Source organism: Littorina saxatilis, linkage group LG14 (assembly GCF_037325665.1).
Source record: "Littorina saxatilis isolate snail1 linkage group LG14, US_GU_Lsax_2.0, whole genome shotgun sequence".
In the NCBI taxonomy this organism is placed as follows: Eukaryota; Metazoa; Mollusca; class Gastropoda; order Littorinimorpha; family Littorinidae; genus Littorina; species Littorina saxatilis.
The window spans coordinates 34850114-34870282 of record NC_090258.1 but is presented as its reverse complement, the minus strand read 5'-3'; the positions used below and the strand labels follow the sequence as shown (position 1 = coordinate 34870282).

At 43.3% G+C, this 20169-nt stretch overlaps 1 protein-coding gene across 4 annotated transcripts in view; it reads left to right on the top strand.

Annotated features, from left to right (window-relative positions):
- The first annotated feature begins 1018 nt into the window (after window positions 1-1018).
- LOC138947637 (eukaryotic translation initiation factor 4B-like) overlaps window positions 1019-20169 on the top strand; it is a 46468-nt gene continuing 27317 nt past the window's right edge. For all 4 annotated transcript variants that reach the window (XR_011449738.1, XM_070319146.1, XM_070319147.1 and 1 more), the window contains exons 1-7: window positions 1019-1107; window positions 5499-5660; window positions 6474-6658; window positions 7461-7568; window positions 8097-8181; window positions 8701-8781; window positions 10415-10861. Coding sequence is in view for 3 of the 4 variants with exons in the window: in XM_070319146.1 (XP_070175247.1) it covers window positions 1101-1107; window positions 5499-5660; window positions 6474-6658; window positions 7461-7568; window positions 8097-8181; window positions 8701-8781; window positions 10415-10861 (1075 nt within the window). In the remaining variant the exon portion in view is untranslated. The remainder of the gene's footprint in view (window positions 1108-5498; window positions 5661-6473; window positions 6659-7460; window positions 7569-8096; window positions 8182-8700; window positions 8782-10414; window positions 10862-20169) is intronic.

Sequence of the window (20169 nt, the reverse complement as noted above, 5' to 3'; positions counted from 1 at the left end):
AAAAAAAATTGTTATAAAACGATCCAAATTTACGTTCATCTTATTCTCCATCATTTTCTGATTCCAAAAACATATAAATATGTTATATTTGGATTAAAAACAAGCTCTGAAAATTAAAAATATAAAAATTATGATCAAAATAAAATTTTCGAAATCAATTTAAAAACACTTGCATCTTATTCCTTGTCGGTTCCTGATTCCAAAACATATAGATATGATATGTTTGGATTGAAAACACGCTCAGAAAGTTAAAACGAAGAGAGGTACAGAAAAGCGGCGTGCTATCCTTCTCAGCGCAACTACTACCCCGCTCTTCTTGTCAATTTCACTGCCTTTGCCATGAGCGGTGGACTGACGATGCTACGAGTATACGGTCTTGCTGCGTTGCATTGCGTTCAGTTTCATTCTGTGAGTTCGACAGCTACTTGACTAAATGTTGTATTTTCGCCTTACGTGACTTGTTTGTTATTCTTTTGAACTCAGCCGGTCAAACTCGTGATCATAGATCCCTCCCCCCCCTCCCTCCCCCCTACCTTCATAGAACAGATAATTTATAACTGACTCCTCTTTTTGCCTGCACCGTCTCCTCATTAGATAATATGTGATAGATGAGGGAGAGAAAGACATCGGAGAAGCCATCTGTTTGTGTATATTTTTGTAAAAAGTGTCTGGGACTCTTTATTGGATTTGGGTTTCCAGACATGCCCTTCTCCTTTCCAAGATGGCTTCTGGTAAGTCTGGGATACATGTGGGGAACATGCTTTTCTGTTTGACATTTGATGTGATCGATTTTGTTTCTCGCTGTTTTTGTTTGTAATAGTATAACGGCTAGCTGAGTCTGTCAAAGATGATTTTTGTACTTTTGTCTTTTCTTATATGTCTGATTTACTTTTTTGTACCATACGGTGTCTCCTTGCTGGTTGCCGGCTTCCTACGGCCATTGCTTGCAAAATTAGTCACATCTTCGTTTTAATGGCATAGTTTTATTATTTTGTTATATATTTGATGTTACTTTTGTTTCAGGGGTTCTCCTGCTTTAATTCGTATCGCAAAGCACAGATTTTAAATCAGAATTATAAGCTCGTACCGGTATACCCAGCATGCCAGGTATGTACTGAGTTTGTGACCGCCTTGGCCTGCACTTCGAAAAACATTGTTCATCATGAATTACGCAGTATGTCATTTGATGGCACGAAGATGCTTACGTTGAACATTATTCAGTTTGAGCCATAACTGTATTTGAAAGAAATGACCGAAATTGTAACAAGTACTTTGCTGACATTATCATATCATTAGCTGATTAAGTATTAACCATAATTAAAATCAAATTAAAATTAAGTAACATGAATTTTCTCCCTGTTTCTCTACTTGAAGAGAATGTGAACGTTTCACTTTAACAGATGTCCTTCCAGCCTCTTAGCGGTTTGGTGAGAGCATTAGCTTGTGACAGTTAACAACACAATGTTATTGTAGTAATTTGTACCGTAATTTGTACATAACAAATAAACATGCCTGCCGAAATAAAAATGTCAAATTATTGAATTTTTCTGCAGGTTTAGTTGCTGATACTCCATAGTAACATTAGCACCATTTGATATTATGGGTTGGTTGTGATTGCAGTGGTACCTGCGATGTAGGGCTGAGAGAACATCTTCCATTGTCCCTTTTTCTATTATCTTGACCAAAGTATGTACCTGTCATGACAGGCCACCTGTAATGCAGGGACTATTTTGGCTAGTCCCAAGGGTGTCCTTTTGGCACAGGTACACTGTACCACTACTACCGAATTTAAGAACCCAAAATGGTCAGAACAAATGATCTCTCTTCATCAAAATGTCCTCAAAAAGTACAGAAGTCTACCCAAGCAACCCTCTAGGATCTAGTGATTTAAGATGCTTTTGAATGTGCTATCTTGAACTTAAGTGAACCCCTATAAAAGTTTTACATTTTGAATATAAGGATGAGAAAAAGAAAACAAAAGCCTAAACTTTTGACATAGTACTAGTACAAGGAACGAAGAGACTTGCTCCTTTAAACAGCCACACATAGAGTACTTATTGCACCTGTACATGTAATTTAAAGCCCTTCTGGTGATATGTGACCTGATGATAAAGGACATCTTTTGTTGGTCTGTTACCTTTTGGTTGTCTTGACCACCAAAGAGCATCTGACAATTTGCAACTCTCCACTCTTTTCAGCAGTCTTCTGTCTTTCTTGAAATAAATCAGTGCATTGCTATGCTGCATTTTCTTCAATTCTGATAAATAACAAGTTTATTTAGTAAGCTTCTGTTACAATAGAACAAAAAGCTGATTTCTGCTCCTTTTTTTACATTTAGTCAAGTTTTGACTAAATGTAAGTTTAACATATAGAAGGGGGAATCGAGACGAGGGTCGTGGTGTATGTATGTGTGGGTGTGTGTGTAGAGCGATTCAGAGTAAACTACTAGACCGATCTTTATGACATTTTTCATGAGAGTTCCTGGGTATGATATCCCCAGACGTTTTTTTCATTTTTTCGATAAATGTCTTTGGTGACGTCATATCCGGCATTTTGTAAAAGTTGAGGCGGCACTGTCACACCCTCATTTTTTAATAAAATTGATTGAAATTTTGGCCAAGCAATCTTCGACGAAGGCCGGACTTTGGTATTGCATTTCAGCTTGGAGGCTTAAAAATTAATGAATGACTTTGGTCATTAAAAATCCGAAAATTGTAATTAAAATTAATTTTTTATAAAACGATCCAAAATTACGTTAATCGTATTCATCATTTTCTGATTCCAAAAACATATAAATATGTTATATTCGGATTAAAAACAAGCTCTGAAAATTAAAAATATAAAAATTATGATTAAAATTAAATTTCCGAAATTGATTTAAAAACAATTTCATCTTATTCCTTGTCCGTTCCTGATTCCAAAAACATATAGATATGATATGTTTGGATTAAAAACACGTTCAGAGAGTTAAAAAGAATAGAGATATAGAAAAGCGTGCTATCGTCCTCAGCGCAACCGCTACCACGCTTTTCTGGATTGTTAATTTCACTGCCTTTGCCATGAGCGGTGGACAGACGATGCTACGAGTGTACGGTCTTGCGGAAAAAATGCAATGCGTTCAGTTTCATTCTGTGAGTTCGACTGAGCTTGACTAAATGTTGTATTTTCGCCTTACGCGTCTTGTTTTCTTTTCTTCCATTCCTCCTTTTTTTTTTGCGGGGATGAAAGTTACCATCCAGAATTCCTGATTTTGAAAATGGTTGCTCACTTGATTTGTTGATGCACGCTATTCCCTGGGTTAATGTAACCCCCACCCCCCTTACCACAGATTGCTGCACCTTGAAGTTCAGGATTTAACACACTGAAAAACTGATGACTTCCTGGACTCAAGTTTTTCTTTCCTGATTTTCTACTTTCTCAACTTTTACCTCTGCTTTTGTTTGCTCTTCTTTTTTGTTAGTAATAGTATGCTCACAGCTGCCCTTTCATTTTAAAGTCACAGTCCTTCCCATGTAAACAATTTGACTCGCTATCTCAGATCTGGTGAGGCGTACGTTGAATAAGACCATCCTAAAATTGCAGGGGTGGAGTTGGACTTTTGAAGAATTTATTTCTTGGCAAATCTGTTAATATATTAATTTATAAAACAAAGCAGTCAGGATGTTGACTTTTGGCATGTGTCCAAATGGAGGGGTGTTCTTATCCCATGTAAACGCCTGGCCAGATCTGAGATGGTGAACTGAACTGTGTTGACAGGAAGGGCTGTGTCTTAAACTTTGTGTTATTTGTCTTTATGTCTGTTCATACTTTTGCCTGAATTACCAAGTTCTGATTACCTATGAAAGATGCAGTCATACTCACACTATACGCTAAAAGTTGAAATAAATGCATGCAGAAGACAGGGTTGTCTGTGAGTGCTAGATTCACTTACAAGTATGATTAGTGAATGAGGTGAGAATCATTTCAAGTTTCATTGTCTTGATGGTAGTTCCCGTATTTTCTGGAGAAAAAGACACTCAAACATTAATCAGACAGTGTTGGTATACAGGCATGAGCAAGATCGGTCGCCCACTCGCCACAGGCGACCAGAAATGAGTGTGGGCGAGTAGAAAGTCTTATAATGATCGCCCACTTGGCGAGTGTAAATTTTGGGTCTGTGGTATTATCATTTTCCGAGCGACGATTGTCTGTTGTGAAGCACGTTGTCGTCTACGATTGCTAAAATTAGATGTGATCGGAGCTCTAGATCCAGCTGATTGGGAAATTCTCTTTAGTGACCATGAACCAATCAGAATGACCGTATGATTTCAGGGTTATCAGGACTTTTCGTTGACGCGATTTTAACCAATCAGAATTGTCTCAGAAGCCTAGGCAGATCTGAAGCTGTAAACATGTAGAAATACTTGGCCAACTGCCAGCCCCCCCCAAAAAAAAAGAGCCAAACCAGAGGGAACGGAGTCCGAGAGATTGAAAAAGTATGACTCCGGACAGAGGAAGCGTTCCTTCCAGGCAGACTATACAAAATCTGACTGGTGAGCAGAGAGACTGGCTAAACTATGATCGGGAAAAAAACGTCATGTTGTGTACTGCTTGCGAAAAGCATGCCGCTTTTGAGAAGGAGAGAAAGGGGCCATTCGTAGTTGGTACGGACAAATTTAAGCTAGAAAACATATGTGCACACGTAACATTAAAGTCTCACCAACAAAAAACCAAAAAAATGGGTAAGCTCAAACAAAAAGGTGGAAGACACCGAGGGGGGACACGCTATATATGCACCAGCTAACGCAAGACCAGCATGCTCATGTCGCTCAACTGATGCCATCTGTACAGGCGCTTGCAAAGACCTGCTCGCCTATCACCACGTTTGAATGGATGGAATCGTTTTGTTTTTTGGAAACTCATTTTTGTGGGCGAGTAAATTTGTTTGTGGGCTAGTCAATTTTGAATTTCACTAGCCCACAAGGCGAGTGAAAATTCTGGAACTTACTCATGCCTGGTATATATATATATATTATATCATTCAATGCACTTACGGGTGTAGCAAGACTGTAACTTAACTAAAACACTGTCTTACTCTCACTGTATCATAATTGCTCACAGCTGTAATTTACATTTGAGAGCAATTTGCTTCACTCTAAACTTTGAGCTTGAACTTCAATCTTTTCAAACTTAAGTATTTTTTAAGTAAGTAAAAAGGAAAGTTGTTCTTTTAGATGACTTAGCTTTGCATGTACTTTTCTTGAAGAGTCTTTCACTTTTAGAGCTTAGTAAACTAAAATTTGGAATGGTTTAATAGTTTGTTTAACTGGTTAGCACACTCTCTGATAGTGATACCCAACCAGTACAGAGGGTAACAGTACGTGAGTAACGAACAGAAGTTGATGACAGGTACAGATGTCACCTTTTCTGTGTCTCCCGAGTTGAAATAAATCCATACAGCCAATGTGTACCATTTATCTGTTGATGTAATCAAGAGCTGCATGTTTTGTGTGTTGCAGGAGGTAAAAAGAAGAGCAAGCCCAAGGGTAAAACCCTTGCGCTAAACGAGTTTCTCGGCGTGAAAGATGGCGGGTCTATATCCATTCCCAGCGGAGGTGGTGGTGGTGGTGGTGGAGGTGGCAGTAGCTGGGCCACCGAGATGGAGAATGCCGACTTTGATGGTCAGTGCTTCTACACTTTGAAAAGGTTTAGCCACGATTGAGGCCAGGCTTCACGTACGTGTCATAAATGCATGGAAGTGTAAATTGAGTAATTGTTCTTGCTATGGAAAAGACGATGTTCGCAAATAACTATGTCGGGTTTTATGGGTTGTGAAATGGTGAACACTGGCTTTTATTGAGGCAAACTTTCCCATGTGACATTTTAGCCCAGTCGCTAGAATGGGGTCTGTCTCCACACATGGATAAGGAGCATGTGTGGAGACACACCCCTCGTTAGTAAATATAATGTCACGCGGGAAAGTTATTTCTGGAATTCTTATATTTTTTATACTTGACACTATCAAATTCTGACGGCAGCGTAGCTAGCCCACCTTTTTTCACGTAATAGGGCCCAGAAAATAAAAGATTTGTTTCCAATGACAAGGCCAAAGTTATTAGGGTCCGGAGGTTGGTTCCGTTCATTTTTTTGTTCATTTTTTTGTGGATTGAAGTTTGTGTTATTGTCACAGGCGCATATGTGGCTTTTGTTTTGGCCAGCAAACATGTGAGCTGTGTCGTGTCCCCTGTATGCCGGAAAGGGGTGCCTTGTGTCTGCAAAATCAAGTTTTGACATTTTTATATATTTATCATGATTCAAGCCTTTTGTCTCCATCTTTGACGAGAACAAGCAACGCATACTAAAAATAAGCCTTTATTTTCTAGTTGTTACCCATAGGTCCAAGTTCTTGTGAATGTTTTGTGCTGTCAATTTTTAAATGTTTCATAAATGACCCTTTCTTGATTTGGATTCTTCTGTTGATTTTGCTTTTTCAGACGATGACCAAGGGCCAAAGTTTGACCGGTCCAAGCTGCCGACAGCCCCTAAGGCTGCTCGCGGACCAGATTTTGACACGGACCGGATTCCGGACAGACCCCCCTACACTGCCTTCGTGGGCAACCTTGCCTATGACATCAGCGAAGAAAAGATTGCAGAGTTCTTTGAGGGGCGCAACTTAGAGGTGCAGTATGGAGTTGCTTCGCACAGGGATAAAATGATGCACCGTTAACCTGGGGGCGCAAAGACATGGTGGTCCTCTGTACCCCAAGCTTTTTAAGACCTTTTTTTTTAAAACTGCCATGCCTGTAGCAGTAACATTTATTTTACTAATGAGAGGAAACCCTATGTCAACAGTTAAGAGTCCTGTGACAAGACTTGGCACTGTCATTTTCTTACAATCAATGAATGAAAAAGCAAAGTTCTGGAGTGTTCTTTTGAATGTGACACTGACAGGAAGACTACTGCGTCACCCTTCACGTCAGGCTCTGCAGTTGTCGGCCGTTGAGACAGCGAGCTACATATAGCTTGACGTTTCTTATACGTTGCTCACACCTGTGACATGTAGAGTTCTGTATGTGATGGGGTCTGGCTGCTACTGTCTCCTTGTATGTTCTTGGTTGCCTTTGTGTAACCATGACAGTTTTTATGGGGCTAAGAAATTATCTCTAAAAATCTCAATCCTGTTTGATTAGACTTTGCCTCCAAAGGTGATTGTTGTGTTCCGACACTCAGTTACATGTATTAGAGGTGCGACTGTGATTTCCTTGTCAAATTGATGGTTCCCTTCAGCTTTAGATTTTAACAAAAAGGCTGTTGATGTGATTCAAAGTTTTTATTTTGTGTTTAAATTGTAAATTATTAATATTATTCATAGACAAGCAATATATACATACATCAGACCTTGCATTTACTTGAACTGTTATCATTAGAAGTATCCTGTGAACTGGAATGCTTTGACAGTTTTGATGTTTTTTTGCTTCCAGGTTTCAAATGTGCGCCTTCCAAATGAGAATGGGCGGCAACGTGGGTTTGGCTATGTGGAGTTTGCTAGCAAGGAGGCCCTGATCGAGGCCTTGAGTCTCAGTGAAGAGGTGAGCAAGGCCATGTGTGTTTGTTTGCATCGTCTTTGGCACAGTCAGGTCCACAGTCGTCTTTCAACCTGTATTCTCTTTTGTCACAAGCTATGTCATCACAATCTGCAACAAGACAGAGACAGATTTTTTGCCAGGAGAATAAATCGTTGTACACATTCTGGCACACCCTTTCGGAACAAAACTCACTGGATACGAATCAGTGTGTAGAATTTGACAAAAGATGGGACTTTCCCAGATTTGTTTGGTTCCTGAATCATTGAAGCTGGGCCACTGAATAGTCCCTGATGACTTTCACACAGGCTGTAAGTTTGGCACCCCTCAGTCATCTGTCAAGGTTGCAGTCTTACGTCAGAGACATTTTGCAGATGTAAATTGAAAAATTTCAACTTTTTTTTAGTTTGCAGCTTGACCACTAACTTGATACTCCCCACCACCCCACCCCCATTATGACATGTTATGCTTGTTATGTGAAAATAGGCATCTTCGTTCGGAGAATGAGTTAATCTTATGATTTGCTCACAACAGATGTTCTCGGGACGCAAGCTGCGTGTGGATCTGGCAGAGTCAAGTGGCGGAGATAGCGAGCGTGCCAACAACAACAGCCGCAGTGGTGAGTCATTGTTCAACACTGGAATTGGTGTTTTTTTTAGTCCGGGTCTTTTTAGAAAAACCTTTTGCATTTCAAAATTGTTTTCCGTGGTAGCTTCTGAGGTTGATATCAGTAAACTGTTATGAATGGTTTGAATGTCAAACTGAGCTTGATAGTAATTTGAGTAATGGGCGGACAGAAATCAGCTAAGCCCCTTGTGGCTTTGGAAAGTTGACACCCAATATTCATTTGCTGTTAGATCTTGCAAGAAGGTCAAGGATAGATTGCAACAAAATACATTACGGAAAACTGTAACTATGAGTATGATCCAGAATAATGCTCTTCTACTCTCAAGCCTCGCATGATGAAGCACGAGCAGACCTAGTGCAGTTGTGAATCCATCGCCTGGCAGTAAAACCTTAGCTAGTTTACCGGGTTTCAAGGAAGCAGCCAGGTTTAAGATTCGAAGTTGAACTCAATGCATATTTTCTTGTTTGTTGGTTGATTATTGGCAAGTAAGTGAGTTGATGTTTGTGACAGACCAGGGTGATTGGCGAGGAGGAGGCGGGGACCCAGACCGTGCCGAGGGTGACTGGAGAAGGAAAGACCCTCCTGCCTTTGGTGAGTGCTTCACCCACTTAGCCTTTTTCGTTTACTGGCTCATTTGTTTCACTTTTTCTAGGGTGTAAACTGGAAGGAATTTCCACGATGGGCATTTTATGTGATCTGCAAGAGGTTTCAGATAGTTTCTAAATGCCTTCAAGGGCTTTCCAGAAGGCCTGTGTTCGTACACCTGATGTTTTCCTGGCACAGAGAGGAAAACAAGGGTGCATGCACACCTTCCCAGCACTGAGAATTCGGTTATCTAGAGCAACCATCTATAAATAGCCCAGCCAGCTGCACACAGCGAGCCAGCCAGTCAGCTGAGGGTCAGTGCCAGCAACAAACTGGCCTGTCTGACCGTAGCTGTAATACTCTTACTTACAACTTTATTTAATGATAGCTGAGCCGTTTGTTGCATTTTTTTCTTGAAATTTGACACATGACTAGATCGATTTCTGCAGATACCACTCAATGCAATTGTAATCCCATTTGAATTTGGTAAGAAGTATTTATCAGTACTAACTGATTGAGGTGCTTTGGTGTGTTTTGAAAGTGTTAGCACAGAAGTTTGTCATCATTGAAAAATAGCGTCATACACACTTTTACTACCGACATCATACAGTTTTGTTTTAGATGCAACAAGCATGCTAAACACAGTACAGCAAGCAGAATGAATGAAGCAAGCCTTACCTTTGCACCAGAAAGTAGAATGAATAACTGCTAATCCAATACACCTGCACTCCATTGTATTGTATACAACTTTCACAATTCAAAATGAGCACAGTCCACACAAAAACAACAAAATAAAACAGCACAGATACCAACACATTCACTTTCCTTTAGATAAGGCACATATTCATTCCAGTAGTGCTTGCTTTCCACAGAACAGAGAGCACAGTGAGTGGGAGTAGACACTCGTCCCCAAGTACTGACCAAACCCATGACCCCCCTCCCCCCCCCTTTTTCCCCCCAGGCAAGTCTTGCTTACCAGAACTGTTTATTGCAACCAGCAGCATAGCATCTCTGCCAACAGGTCTAGGTACCAGCAAAGCTACAAGATTAGAGGGAACTGAGATATGGGGGCATTTGTTTTAACATCTGGAGTCCATTTCCTGCTTAGTGCCAAGGGGCCAGTTTCACTTGAAGCTGCCTACTATCAATTACAGTGGGGATAAACATCCCTGGCTGGACACACAGCAAGCTAATTGCCTGGCTGACAGACTGGTGCAAGATAGTGGGGCATTAGAATGAAGGGAATGTGTTGTAAATCACCTAGAAACAGCACTCGCCAGAGATAGTGAGATTCTGCTGGCCGCCATTTTGGATTTCCATTGCCCTGGTAACCAGTCAGTGCGGGCGCACTGGCAGGAACAACTGGGTCAGCTAGGCCGCGAACCGAATTCTGACCTGCACAGCGCAGCTGAGAAGGTGTGGGTGGTTAGTTTCAGATGATTATGGCGCACTTTTAGGAACGGCCGATAGTACTCTGTGGTTTGTCCACTTACCTTTCAGGTCTTTGAAAGGTTGTCTTGTAAAAAAAATAAAATAAAAAAAGGTATGATTCTGGACTTTAATTTGGAAAGGATGTTTCCTTTTAGTTCTATACAGCTTTGGTGGTTAGATTTTAAATGTTCTCTTTCTGTTCTTTCAGGTGGGGATGACAGAGGTGGCTTTGGTGGTGATCGCAGAGGAGGATTTGGTGGTGACCGCGGCGGTGATCGCTTTGGTGATAGAGATCGAGGAGGCTTCTCTGATCGGTCCGGTGGTGGATTCAGTGATAGGTCCGGTGGTGGATTCAGTGATCGGTCCGGTGGTGGATTCAGTGATCGGTCCGGAGGTGGATTCAGTGATCGGTCCGGAGGTGGATTCAGTGATCGTTCGGGTGGAGGTTTCAGTGACAGGAGTGGCGGTCGCTACGGTGACCGCGACCGCTACAATGGTGAGGGTGGTGGCTTTGGCCGTAGAGACGGTGGTGGTTTCGGCGGTGACAGGAGAGGAGGTGGATTCGACGATCGTCGTGGTGGTGGCGGATTTGAGGATAGAAGTGGCGGCGGCGGTGGATTCAACGATCGCTATGGTGGACGAAGTGATGACAGAGGTGAGTTCTTCGAGTTTGACTGAGCTAGCAGATCATGAGTTGATGCAGAAGTATTGACATGAAGAGGCATAAAAGGTCTGAGGACACAATAACCATATTTATTTCAATTAAGTAAGGAAGGGACAACAAAAAAGAAAGAACAAGACAGCAGACAAAAATAAGACGAGCTGACTGACTGCTGCATGTCTATCGGTCAGTTGACGGATTGAGACCCATGTGTATCGGTCTTTTCCGAATTTAACATGGCAAAAGACCGATGACTGATGCCCAAGCCAATCCCTGAAGCTGTGCTGTGGACTGGTTTTCTCCTAACAAATACAAATTTAGGTTCTACAAAACAGAAAAACTGCATTTAAATTATAGTTTTTTTAAGTGATCAGTCAAACTTGTGTGTCTGTTCCTGATTTTGAAGGAACATTTTTTTTGAAATGGGGAAGAAGAGTTGTAAATTTCTTGGAAAGAAGCACTGCAAAACAGACTCAAGACGGATTGATACTGTGATAGACACAATGCGTCTCCTGGTATAACAGAATACTGTTTCTCTAGGGTCATGGAAGCCAACACTTTATTAAAAGGTGGAATGAACACTTCTGTTAACTGTAAAACTTTTACTGAGTCTAACCAGAATCGTGAATTCTACTATTATTTCTATGACAAAAATTCTATTCTGTAGCAGCATCATTTCTAGTACCTTTAGGAATAATCTTTCAATTTATTAACATTTTTCAGCTGATTACATTCTGAGTTAGTATAGTTTTGAGTTTTATAGTCAGATAACTGAATGTCTGTTTTTCGTGGATGATGGATTTAGCTGCATGGTGTAATTACCCTTTGCAGTTGCAGAATTAAGTTTAATAAATGTGGAGGAGCAAAACAAACAACAAGTCGCGTAAGGCGAAAATACAACATTTAGTCAAGTAGCTGTCGAACTCACAGAATGAAACTGAATGCAACGCAACGCAGCAAGACCGTATACTCGTAGTATCGTCACTCCACCGCCCGTGGCAAAGGCAGTGCCAGTGGAATTGACAAGAAGAGCGGGGTATTCGTTGCGCTGAGAAGGATAGCACGCTTTTCTGTACCTCTCTTCGTTTTAACTTTCTGAGCGTGTTTTTAATCCAAACATATCATATCTATATGTTTTTGGAATCAGGAACTGACAAGGAATAAGATGAAAGTGTTTTTAAATTGATTTAAAAAAAAAAAATTGATAATAATTTTTATATATTTAATTTTCAGAGCTTGTTGTTAATCCAAATATAACATATTTATATGTTTTTGGAATCAGCAAATGATGGAGAATAAGATGAACGTAAATTTGGATCGTTTTATAACAAAAATATTTTTTTACAATTTTCAGATTTTTAATGACCAAAGTCATTAATTAATTTTTAAGCCACCAAGCTGAAATGCAATACCGAAGTCCGGGCTTCGTCGAAGATTACTTGACCAAAATTTCAACCAATTTGGTTGAAAAATGAGGGCGTGACAGTGCCGCCTCAACTTTCACGAAAAGCCGGATATGACGTCATCAAAGTCATTTATCAAAAAAATGAAAAAAACGTCTGAGGATATCATACCCAGGAACTCTCATGTCAAATTTCATAAAGATCCGTCCAGTAGTTTAGTCTGAATCGCTCTACACGCACGCACACACACACACACACACATACACCACGACCCTCGTCTCGATTCCCCCCTCGATGTTAAAACATTTAGTCATAACTTGACGGAAAAAGCGGAACAAAGAAAATCACTCAAATACGGGTACATAGATGCCTGAGTATTATTAGTTGTGCATTGCAAAATTGATGCACTAGAGTAGACAAGCGTTGGTTAAATATTTGTTCAAGTATATTTTGACACCCACACCTGCCATATTATGTTCACACCTCTCGAGGCAAACTCATTAAATTACATATTCTTACTCCGAATCGCATATAGCATTTACACAGTCTGAGATGCTAAGGTCTGAAAAGGCTACCCGTCTAACATTTTTAAAGGGAAGCAACCCCATCACCAAAAGGGCTAAAAATAGCCATGGTAATGAGCACATACTCTGGGAGTTACCTCCCATTGGTGTGTACTACGTCACTACCCCTATCACCACGTGTCCAAGATCATACGACTTTTTCAGCTCTTGAGGGAAGGTTGTTGATTTTTTGGCTCTCTCGTGGCTGTGCTGTTTGGTGTTTGTTTGACACCCACCGGCCACTTACCCGTCTTCCTTGCCTTCTGCTTCGTTAGTTGGTGAGCTCTTTCCTTTTTGGTCATTATTTTGACAAGAATGTTGATGTAGTTGCTGACTTTTCGTCCGTTTTTGGACTTGTAAATTTTTCAGTAACTTATTGTTGGGCCGCCATTTTTGTTGGTCAGCATGGCTGACAGCGATAAAATGTGGCAAGGCCGATGTATTGGTGAGGTAAACCTTATATTACCTCCTTTCTTGCCTTCTCCTTTGTTAGTTGGTAAGCGTTTTCCTTTTTGGTCATTAGTTTGACAGGAACTTCGTTGTAGTTGCTGACTTTTCGTCCGTTTGGACTTGTAAATTTCCAGTAATTGTTTGGCCGCCATGTTTGTGGGTCAGCATGGCTGACAGTGATAAAACATGGCAAGGCTTATGTCTTGGATCTACCAGACCATTGGTAATTGTTGTTGTTTCGGACTAAGCATGTAATACCTTTATGTCCGTTACTTATTCTGCCCCAAATGAACATTTGTTTTGGGGGCAGTTAAGCATGTCTTTGACTTCTTTTCTTCTTGCTTTCCCTCTTTTAGGCATCGGAGCATGGCGCTCTGGTGTCTATACTGCTTAGCTCTTTATTTCCAGAGTTCCGCAGTTTGGGAGAGAATTGCATTCTACGCCGTTTGCCAGCGTCGTTTTTCCCCCGTCCATGGGTGACGCTCGTTCCTTGGCGTTCTGTGACGTTGCCGTCTGTGACGTTTTCCAGGGATCAGCTTCCTGTTTTTCGTCGTCTACTGCCGTGGTCGGCATGGACGGTAAGTTGAACTGGTCCAACAGCCCTCGTGAGGCGACCGGACACTCCCTTTTGGGAGACAGTTCTCTGGGGCACTTTCACAACTTGCATTCTACTGTTCTGTCTCCTCCGATGTTCCCCCCCGTGGGCTCGGCCGTTTCAGAACAGGGGCGGTAGCCGTTCTCGGCTGCTGCGCTTCCGGTTCCCACCGGAAGCATAGGTCCCCCACCACATGTACACTCCGATGTCTGTGCTGGGGTTGACCGGAGACTGGCCTCCGGGCTTTATGGCTTCCGGCCTCAGTCTACGCAGCCCTCGTTTCCACATTGTGCGGCTTCGTCGGTTGCATTTCCGGATTCGTCCGGATACACAAAAACTTCTGCTCTGTCTCCCCCGATGTTCTACGCGTTCTCGGGTGTTTCAGAGCAAGGGCGGCAGCCGTTTTTGGCTGCTGCGCTTCCGGTTCCCACCGGAAGCATAGGTCCCCCACAACTTGTTCACGCCGTGGTCAGTGCTGGGGTTGACCGGAGACTGGCCTCCGGGCTTTATGGCTTCCGGCCTCAGTCTACGCAATCCTTGTTTCCGCATTTTGCGGCTTTGTCGGTTGCATTTCCAGCTTCATCCGGATACACTGTTTCTCTTCCTGGTCTTTCCGTACGGATGTCGGTGAGTGAGGAACAGCGGCCGGCCTTCGGGCATTCAGGTTCACCTCGGCCGGGGCAGTCGTCACTTCACCCTTCGGGCGGGGTGGCTTCCGTCCATTCAGTTCCGTCGGCTTCGGACGTTCACTCGGCTTTTCCTTACCCTCACACCAGTCAGGGTATAAGTCGAGATGATGTCCTGGTACGTGGGTTTCCGGTTATCCCGTGCATCGTTTCCGCCACTGGTGACTGTGACTTCGGTCCTTGTCCTTCGCTCGACCACTCGGACGTTCAGTCTGTGGCTAGCGAACAGACATATTCGGGATTTCCGTCAAAACTCAGGTTGCTCTTGAAGCTGCGGCGGAAGTTTTTTCCCGTTATTTTCCGGAAGGTGCATCAGCTGTTTCGGCTTCCTCTTTGGTTGCCCCTTCGGCGATGTCGGACTTCCGTTCCGCGAAGGAGGAGGATTCCTGCTTCCGGTTCGAAGAGTCCCCTTCTGTGGCATACCACCTTTCGCAGGTTTTGGCGAAGCCATCTCATGCCTGAAGTGGTATTCCTTCTGTCCCTGTTCCTCTTCTTGTTCCTCAAGGCAAGTTCCGGAACAGGCTCAGCCTTGGCTAGCTACGGCTACACAGGCTTCTACTTTTGTTCCTTCTGTGTTTTGGAAGTTAAACTTGCCTAACTCTAGTCGGAACTTGCATTCGTCCTTTGCTCTTCCGCGGTCACCTTTACTGGTGACGCATGAATTGCTTCCTCTGCTGGTAAAACAGATTATGAGGGACTCGGTGTGTCAGTACCAGAACACACCCTTGTCTCTTCAGAGGAGATAGGACGTCAGTTTTTGGAACTTGCATCCTTTCGGAGACGATCATCAGAACTCTTTTTGTCTATGACAGATTATATATGAAGTCTTATATCGCGCGCGTATCTCCAGACTCGGACTCAAGGCGCAGGGATCTATTTATGCCGTGTGAGATGGAATTTTTTACACAATACATCACGCATTCACGTCGACCAGCAGATCGCAGCCATTTCGACGCATATCCTACTTTTCACGGCCTTTTATTCCAAGTCACACGGGTATTTTGGTGGACATTTTTTATCTATGCCTATACAATTTTGCCAAGAAAGACCCTTTTGTCAATCGTGGGATCTTTAACGTGCACACCCCAATGTAGTGTACACGAAGGGACCTCGGTTTTTCGTCTCATCCGAAAGACTAGCACTTGAACCCACCACCTAGGTTAGGAAAGGGGGGGAGAAAATTGCTAACGCCCTGACCCAGGGTCGAACTCGCAACCTCTCGCTTCCGAGATTAGCTCGATCTGTTCACACTCAGTGTAGATCAGGATGCTGATGACGTCTTCACTCTTCGTTCAGCCTTTGCTAGGGTGAATGAAGAGCAGATGCTACTATCCTCCCTTCACTATGCTCACGCAGTTTGGTGTCGGAGGGATTTGTTCTTCTCGCACTCGCAGTTCACGGATCAGGTACGAGAAACACCTTGAGAGCATCTCCGGTGGTAGAGGGATCTCTTTTTGGTCATTTGGCGCTTGACGCTAGACAAAAGGAGATCCAGTCGAACAGAGGACATCAGTTCTCCGACTTCTCTCTACAAGGGTTGAAACAGAGCAAGCCTACTCAACAGAAGCAGGCCCAGTCCTCTGCTCAACCCAAACTGGCAGCCTAAGGGCAAGCTCATCCTGGTTTTCGTGGTTCGAGAAAAGAACTGCTTCGGGAAGGGGGAGGGGCTTCTCTAACGGCAAGCCCCACCTCCAATGAAGTGCTCCCGATCTCACCCCACCTTCCGCCCTTCACTTTAGTGATGGCGGGAGGTCCCCTCCCAGGCACTTTCGCATTGGATGGTCTCTATACACAGCCAATGGATTGTGGGACTGTGAGGTCGGGCGACTTCAATCGATCTGACGGGTGCATATTTTCATTCTTATGCATCAGTCTGATTTTAACACAGCGAACTAGGTCCACCAGCTCGAGCACCCGCTGAGGTCTCTTCTGGTCGGATCTAGGGCTGGCCTTCGGGTATACTGGCTTCCGGCCTCAGTCAGTGTAACAGTCGTTTCAGCCACGGGCTGCTGCTTCTGTCGCACTTCCGGCTAGCCGGAGAGGTTGTTTCTCTTACCGACGTCAGGGTTTCTTAGAAACAACGACTGACCTATGTGGTCCTTGTTTGTCTTTCGCCGAGTCCGACTGTCTTTTTCTAGCGATCAGACTTGTTCTGGTGTTTCGTCCAAACTTAAGGTGCGCTTGAGTTGGCCTCGGAGGTAACATACAGATTTTCTGAGGGGGCATTGTCTTCAAATGGCAATGTAGGTTTGAGGAGTCATCCTTTGTGGCTTACCATCTCTCTCAGTTTTGGCTAGTCCTCTCCTTCTGGCAGAGGGCTAGCTAATGTTCCGGTTTCTTTGCTGTGGGCTCATAGCCCAGCATCTTTTTTGGCAGCTGAAACTTTTGTTTCTTTCGTTTACCTGCGTACGGTGGGTACTTCGGAACAATGGCTGTCCTACGGGCATCACGGCTCTCAGCCTTGGCCTGTGCAATTGTCTCCTGCATTTCGCTGTGTGACTATGGCATTTCCGGTTCCTGTGACTGCGGATTTTTAATCTTTCTTTCTTCACCCTCATCCTGAGCATGAGGTGAGTCAGAACGACTTCCGTTTGGGTCGGGTTTCCTTTTACAGTCACCCTTCTACCACAGGCAACTATGACTACGGCGTTTGCCCGTTGATCTCTGCGTCTGGCCCTCAGTCTTTCAGAGGTAGACAGACGCGTTCTGGTTTTTCGCCCAAACTCAGGAAGGCTCTTGATTTGGCCACGAAGGTAAAACTTCCAGTTTTTTCCTGAGAACACTTTGTCTCGGGAGGCTTTTGACTGGTCGGCTTCACGGTTTTCCGTGTATGCTTACCAGTCTTGTTGGCTCACGTAAGTGTAGCCTATGCGATCGTAACTTTGTCTGTCTGTGCGTGCGTGCGTGCGTGCGTGCGTCTGTGCGTGTGTATGTCTGTGGTAGAAACTCTAACATTTGAAGACGTCATATTACATTGACGTCACATTATGACGTAAGAGGGTTAGACGTCACGCGAAGGAAGTACTGACAGTCTCGGTCATTATTATTTTGAGCGCGCCGAGACTAGTTGGCAGTCGTGTCCTTGTAAGTAGGCTACATGCAGACAGACAGATCTAGATCTAGTGTCTCGCTTTCTTGCACAGTTTCACCTATGCTCTTTCTGTGTGTGTGTGTGTGTGTGTGTGTGTGTGTGTGTGTGTGTGTGTGTGTGTGTGTACTGTGTGTGTGTATGTGTGACGGAGTGATTGAGTTTGTGTTACTGTTTGTCGATTTCTTACGTGAGCCTTGATGGCTTCGCCTCTTGTTTTCTGTTTTGGGTTTTTGATTCACATTCAATTTACAGGGTGACACAAAAAAAACAGATCCCACCAAAAGTTTAATATTTTCTGAAATAATCAGCCGATTCTTTTATTTTTTCAGGTGAGCCAAGCTGAAATGATGTTCTAACAGCCCACCAAGTTTGAGCTTCAAGATGTCATGGACAACGGAGCATAAGACATTTATAGTCGAGGCCTATTTTCGGTCGAATTCTATCCACGCTGCTCAACTGGAATTCAAAAGACAGTTTGGACGTAGAGACTTTCCTGTTAAATCAGTTATCTATGGATGGAGGGATAAGTTCAGAGACCATGGGACTGTCAATAACCTCAATAGTAAAAACCCTAACAGGGGATCCCACTCTGGTCGACCTAAATCAGCAAGGACACCGAGGAATATTGATTCAGTCAGAGAGTCTGTTGTGCGCAGCCCGAGCAAATCTGTTCGCCGGCGAAAATAGGCCTCGACTATAAATGTCTTATGCTCCGTTGTCCATGACATCTTGAAGCTCAAACTTGGTGGGCTGTTAGAACATCATTTCAGCTTGGCTCACCTGAAAAAATAAAAGAATCGGCTGATTATTTCAGAAAATATTAAACTTTTGGTGGGATCTGTTTTTTTTGTGTCACCCTGTACAAGCAGACTGAACTGCGGACACTATGGCTTTTAGCCATTTTGTTCATGGTCACCGGTCACACCAGGCTTCGACCGCTGTGACTTCCGCACTTCCGGTTGCTTACGCACAATCGTAAGTCGCTGCTTCCTCGTACTATCTCTCTCTGCTTTCGCATGAACGGGTAGAGGATAACTGGTGTTCATCTCTTTTGAGGGCAGCAAGACTGCTGGTTACGGCACCCTTCTCAAGCATGCTTTATGGGTGACGATGTCCCAGAATGCAGTCAGGTTTTTGACTCGCATGCGAAGCAAAAGTGAGTCTATGAACTCACCCGAGTCGTCCGTCCGTCCGTCCGTCCGGAAAACTTTAACGTTAGATATTTCTTGGACACTATTCAGTCTATCAGTACCAAATTTGGCCAGGAGTACTATGATTCTTGCCTTGGTTAGATTGGACTCTGACGCAGAGAAGCAGTACAGCGTGCCTTGGAGGGTGAGCGTTTCTTCACGTTCTTGGAACTTTAGGAATGCTTATGAGACAGTGACAAAAGGTCAGGTGTCATGTCTACTGTCCCGAATGACACACGATTGCTGACATTTCACCATTGCCAACAGAATAAACAAATAAGAAATAGGTAGAAAATGAATGTGAAAACTGACTTTAATTGTTGATCAGTATTTTCTATACCACTAACAAATAATCTACTTGCACATAGCTGTTTGGCAAATGTATGTTGCATGGGACACACTGACATGAAAGTGGAAGATGTTTTTCCCTCTAGAGAAACTACATATCAAGTTACACTTTTTGTGCTCTTCCATTCCAGTTGGCAATCAATTGTTAACGCATGTTATTAGAAAAAATAGAACGAAAACAGATTAGATAGAATGAAAAATGTACTGGTGATGTCATTTGGGACATACTGACATGAAAACGTCACCTTTTGTCATTGTCTCTTATGCTCTTTATTGAGTTGTTCCCACCGAGTTGGACTCTGGTACCTTGTACTTAGGTGTCTCTCTCTCTCTTTGGGTGGAGATCGGTCACTCTTCTCTTGAGCTGACCTCTATCTCACAGGCCTTGTCGGGCATTGGCATTTCCTTACAATAGAAAGGAGGGGGGGGGGGGGGGGGGCAGATTGTCTTTCCCCTCTACTGGGCTCGGGTTCATTTAATCCAGGGCTTGGGGTCTTTTCCTGTGCCGTTTTACGGTCGGGGGGATTGGACGAAGTGCTGGGCACAGCTTACTGGCTCTCTGAAGTTGTCTTTAGCAAGTTTTGCCTGAGAGACATCTCGGCTGTCAATCAGGACGATATAGTTTATGCCCTCCCACCTACCCCGCTTATGGTTTTTTAGTTTCTTTAAAGCCGTATGATCTTGGACACGTGGTGATAGGGGTAGTACCCCCCGCGGGTTAGGGGGAAGAATTTACCCGATGCTCCCCAGCATGTCGTAAGAGGCGACTAACGGATTCTGTTTCTCCTTTTACCCTTGTTAAGTGTTTCTTGTATAGAATATAGTCAATGTTTGTAAAGATTTTAGTCAAGCAGTATGTAAGAAATGTTAAGTCCTTTGTACTGGAAACTTGCATTCTCCCAGTAAGGTCATATATTGTACTACGTTGCAAGCCCCTGGAGCAATTTTTTGATTAGTGCTTTTGTGAACAAGAAAC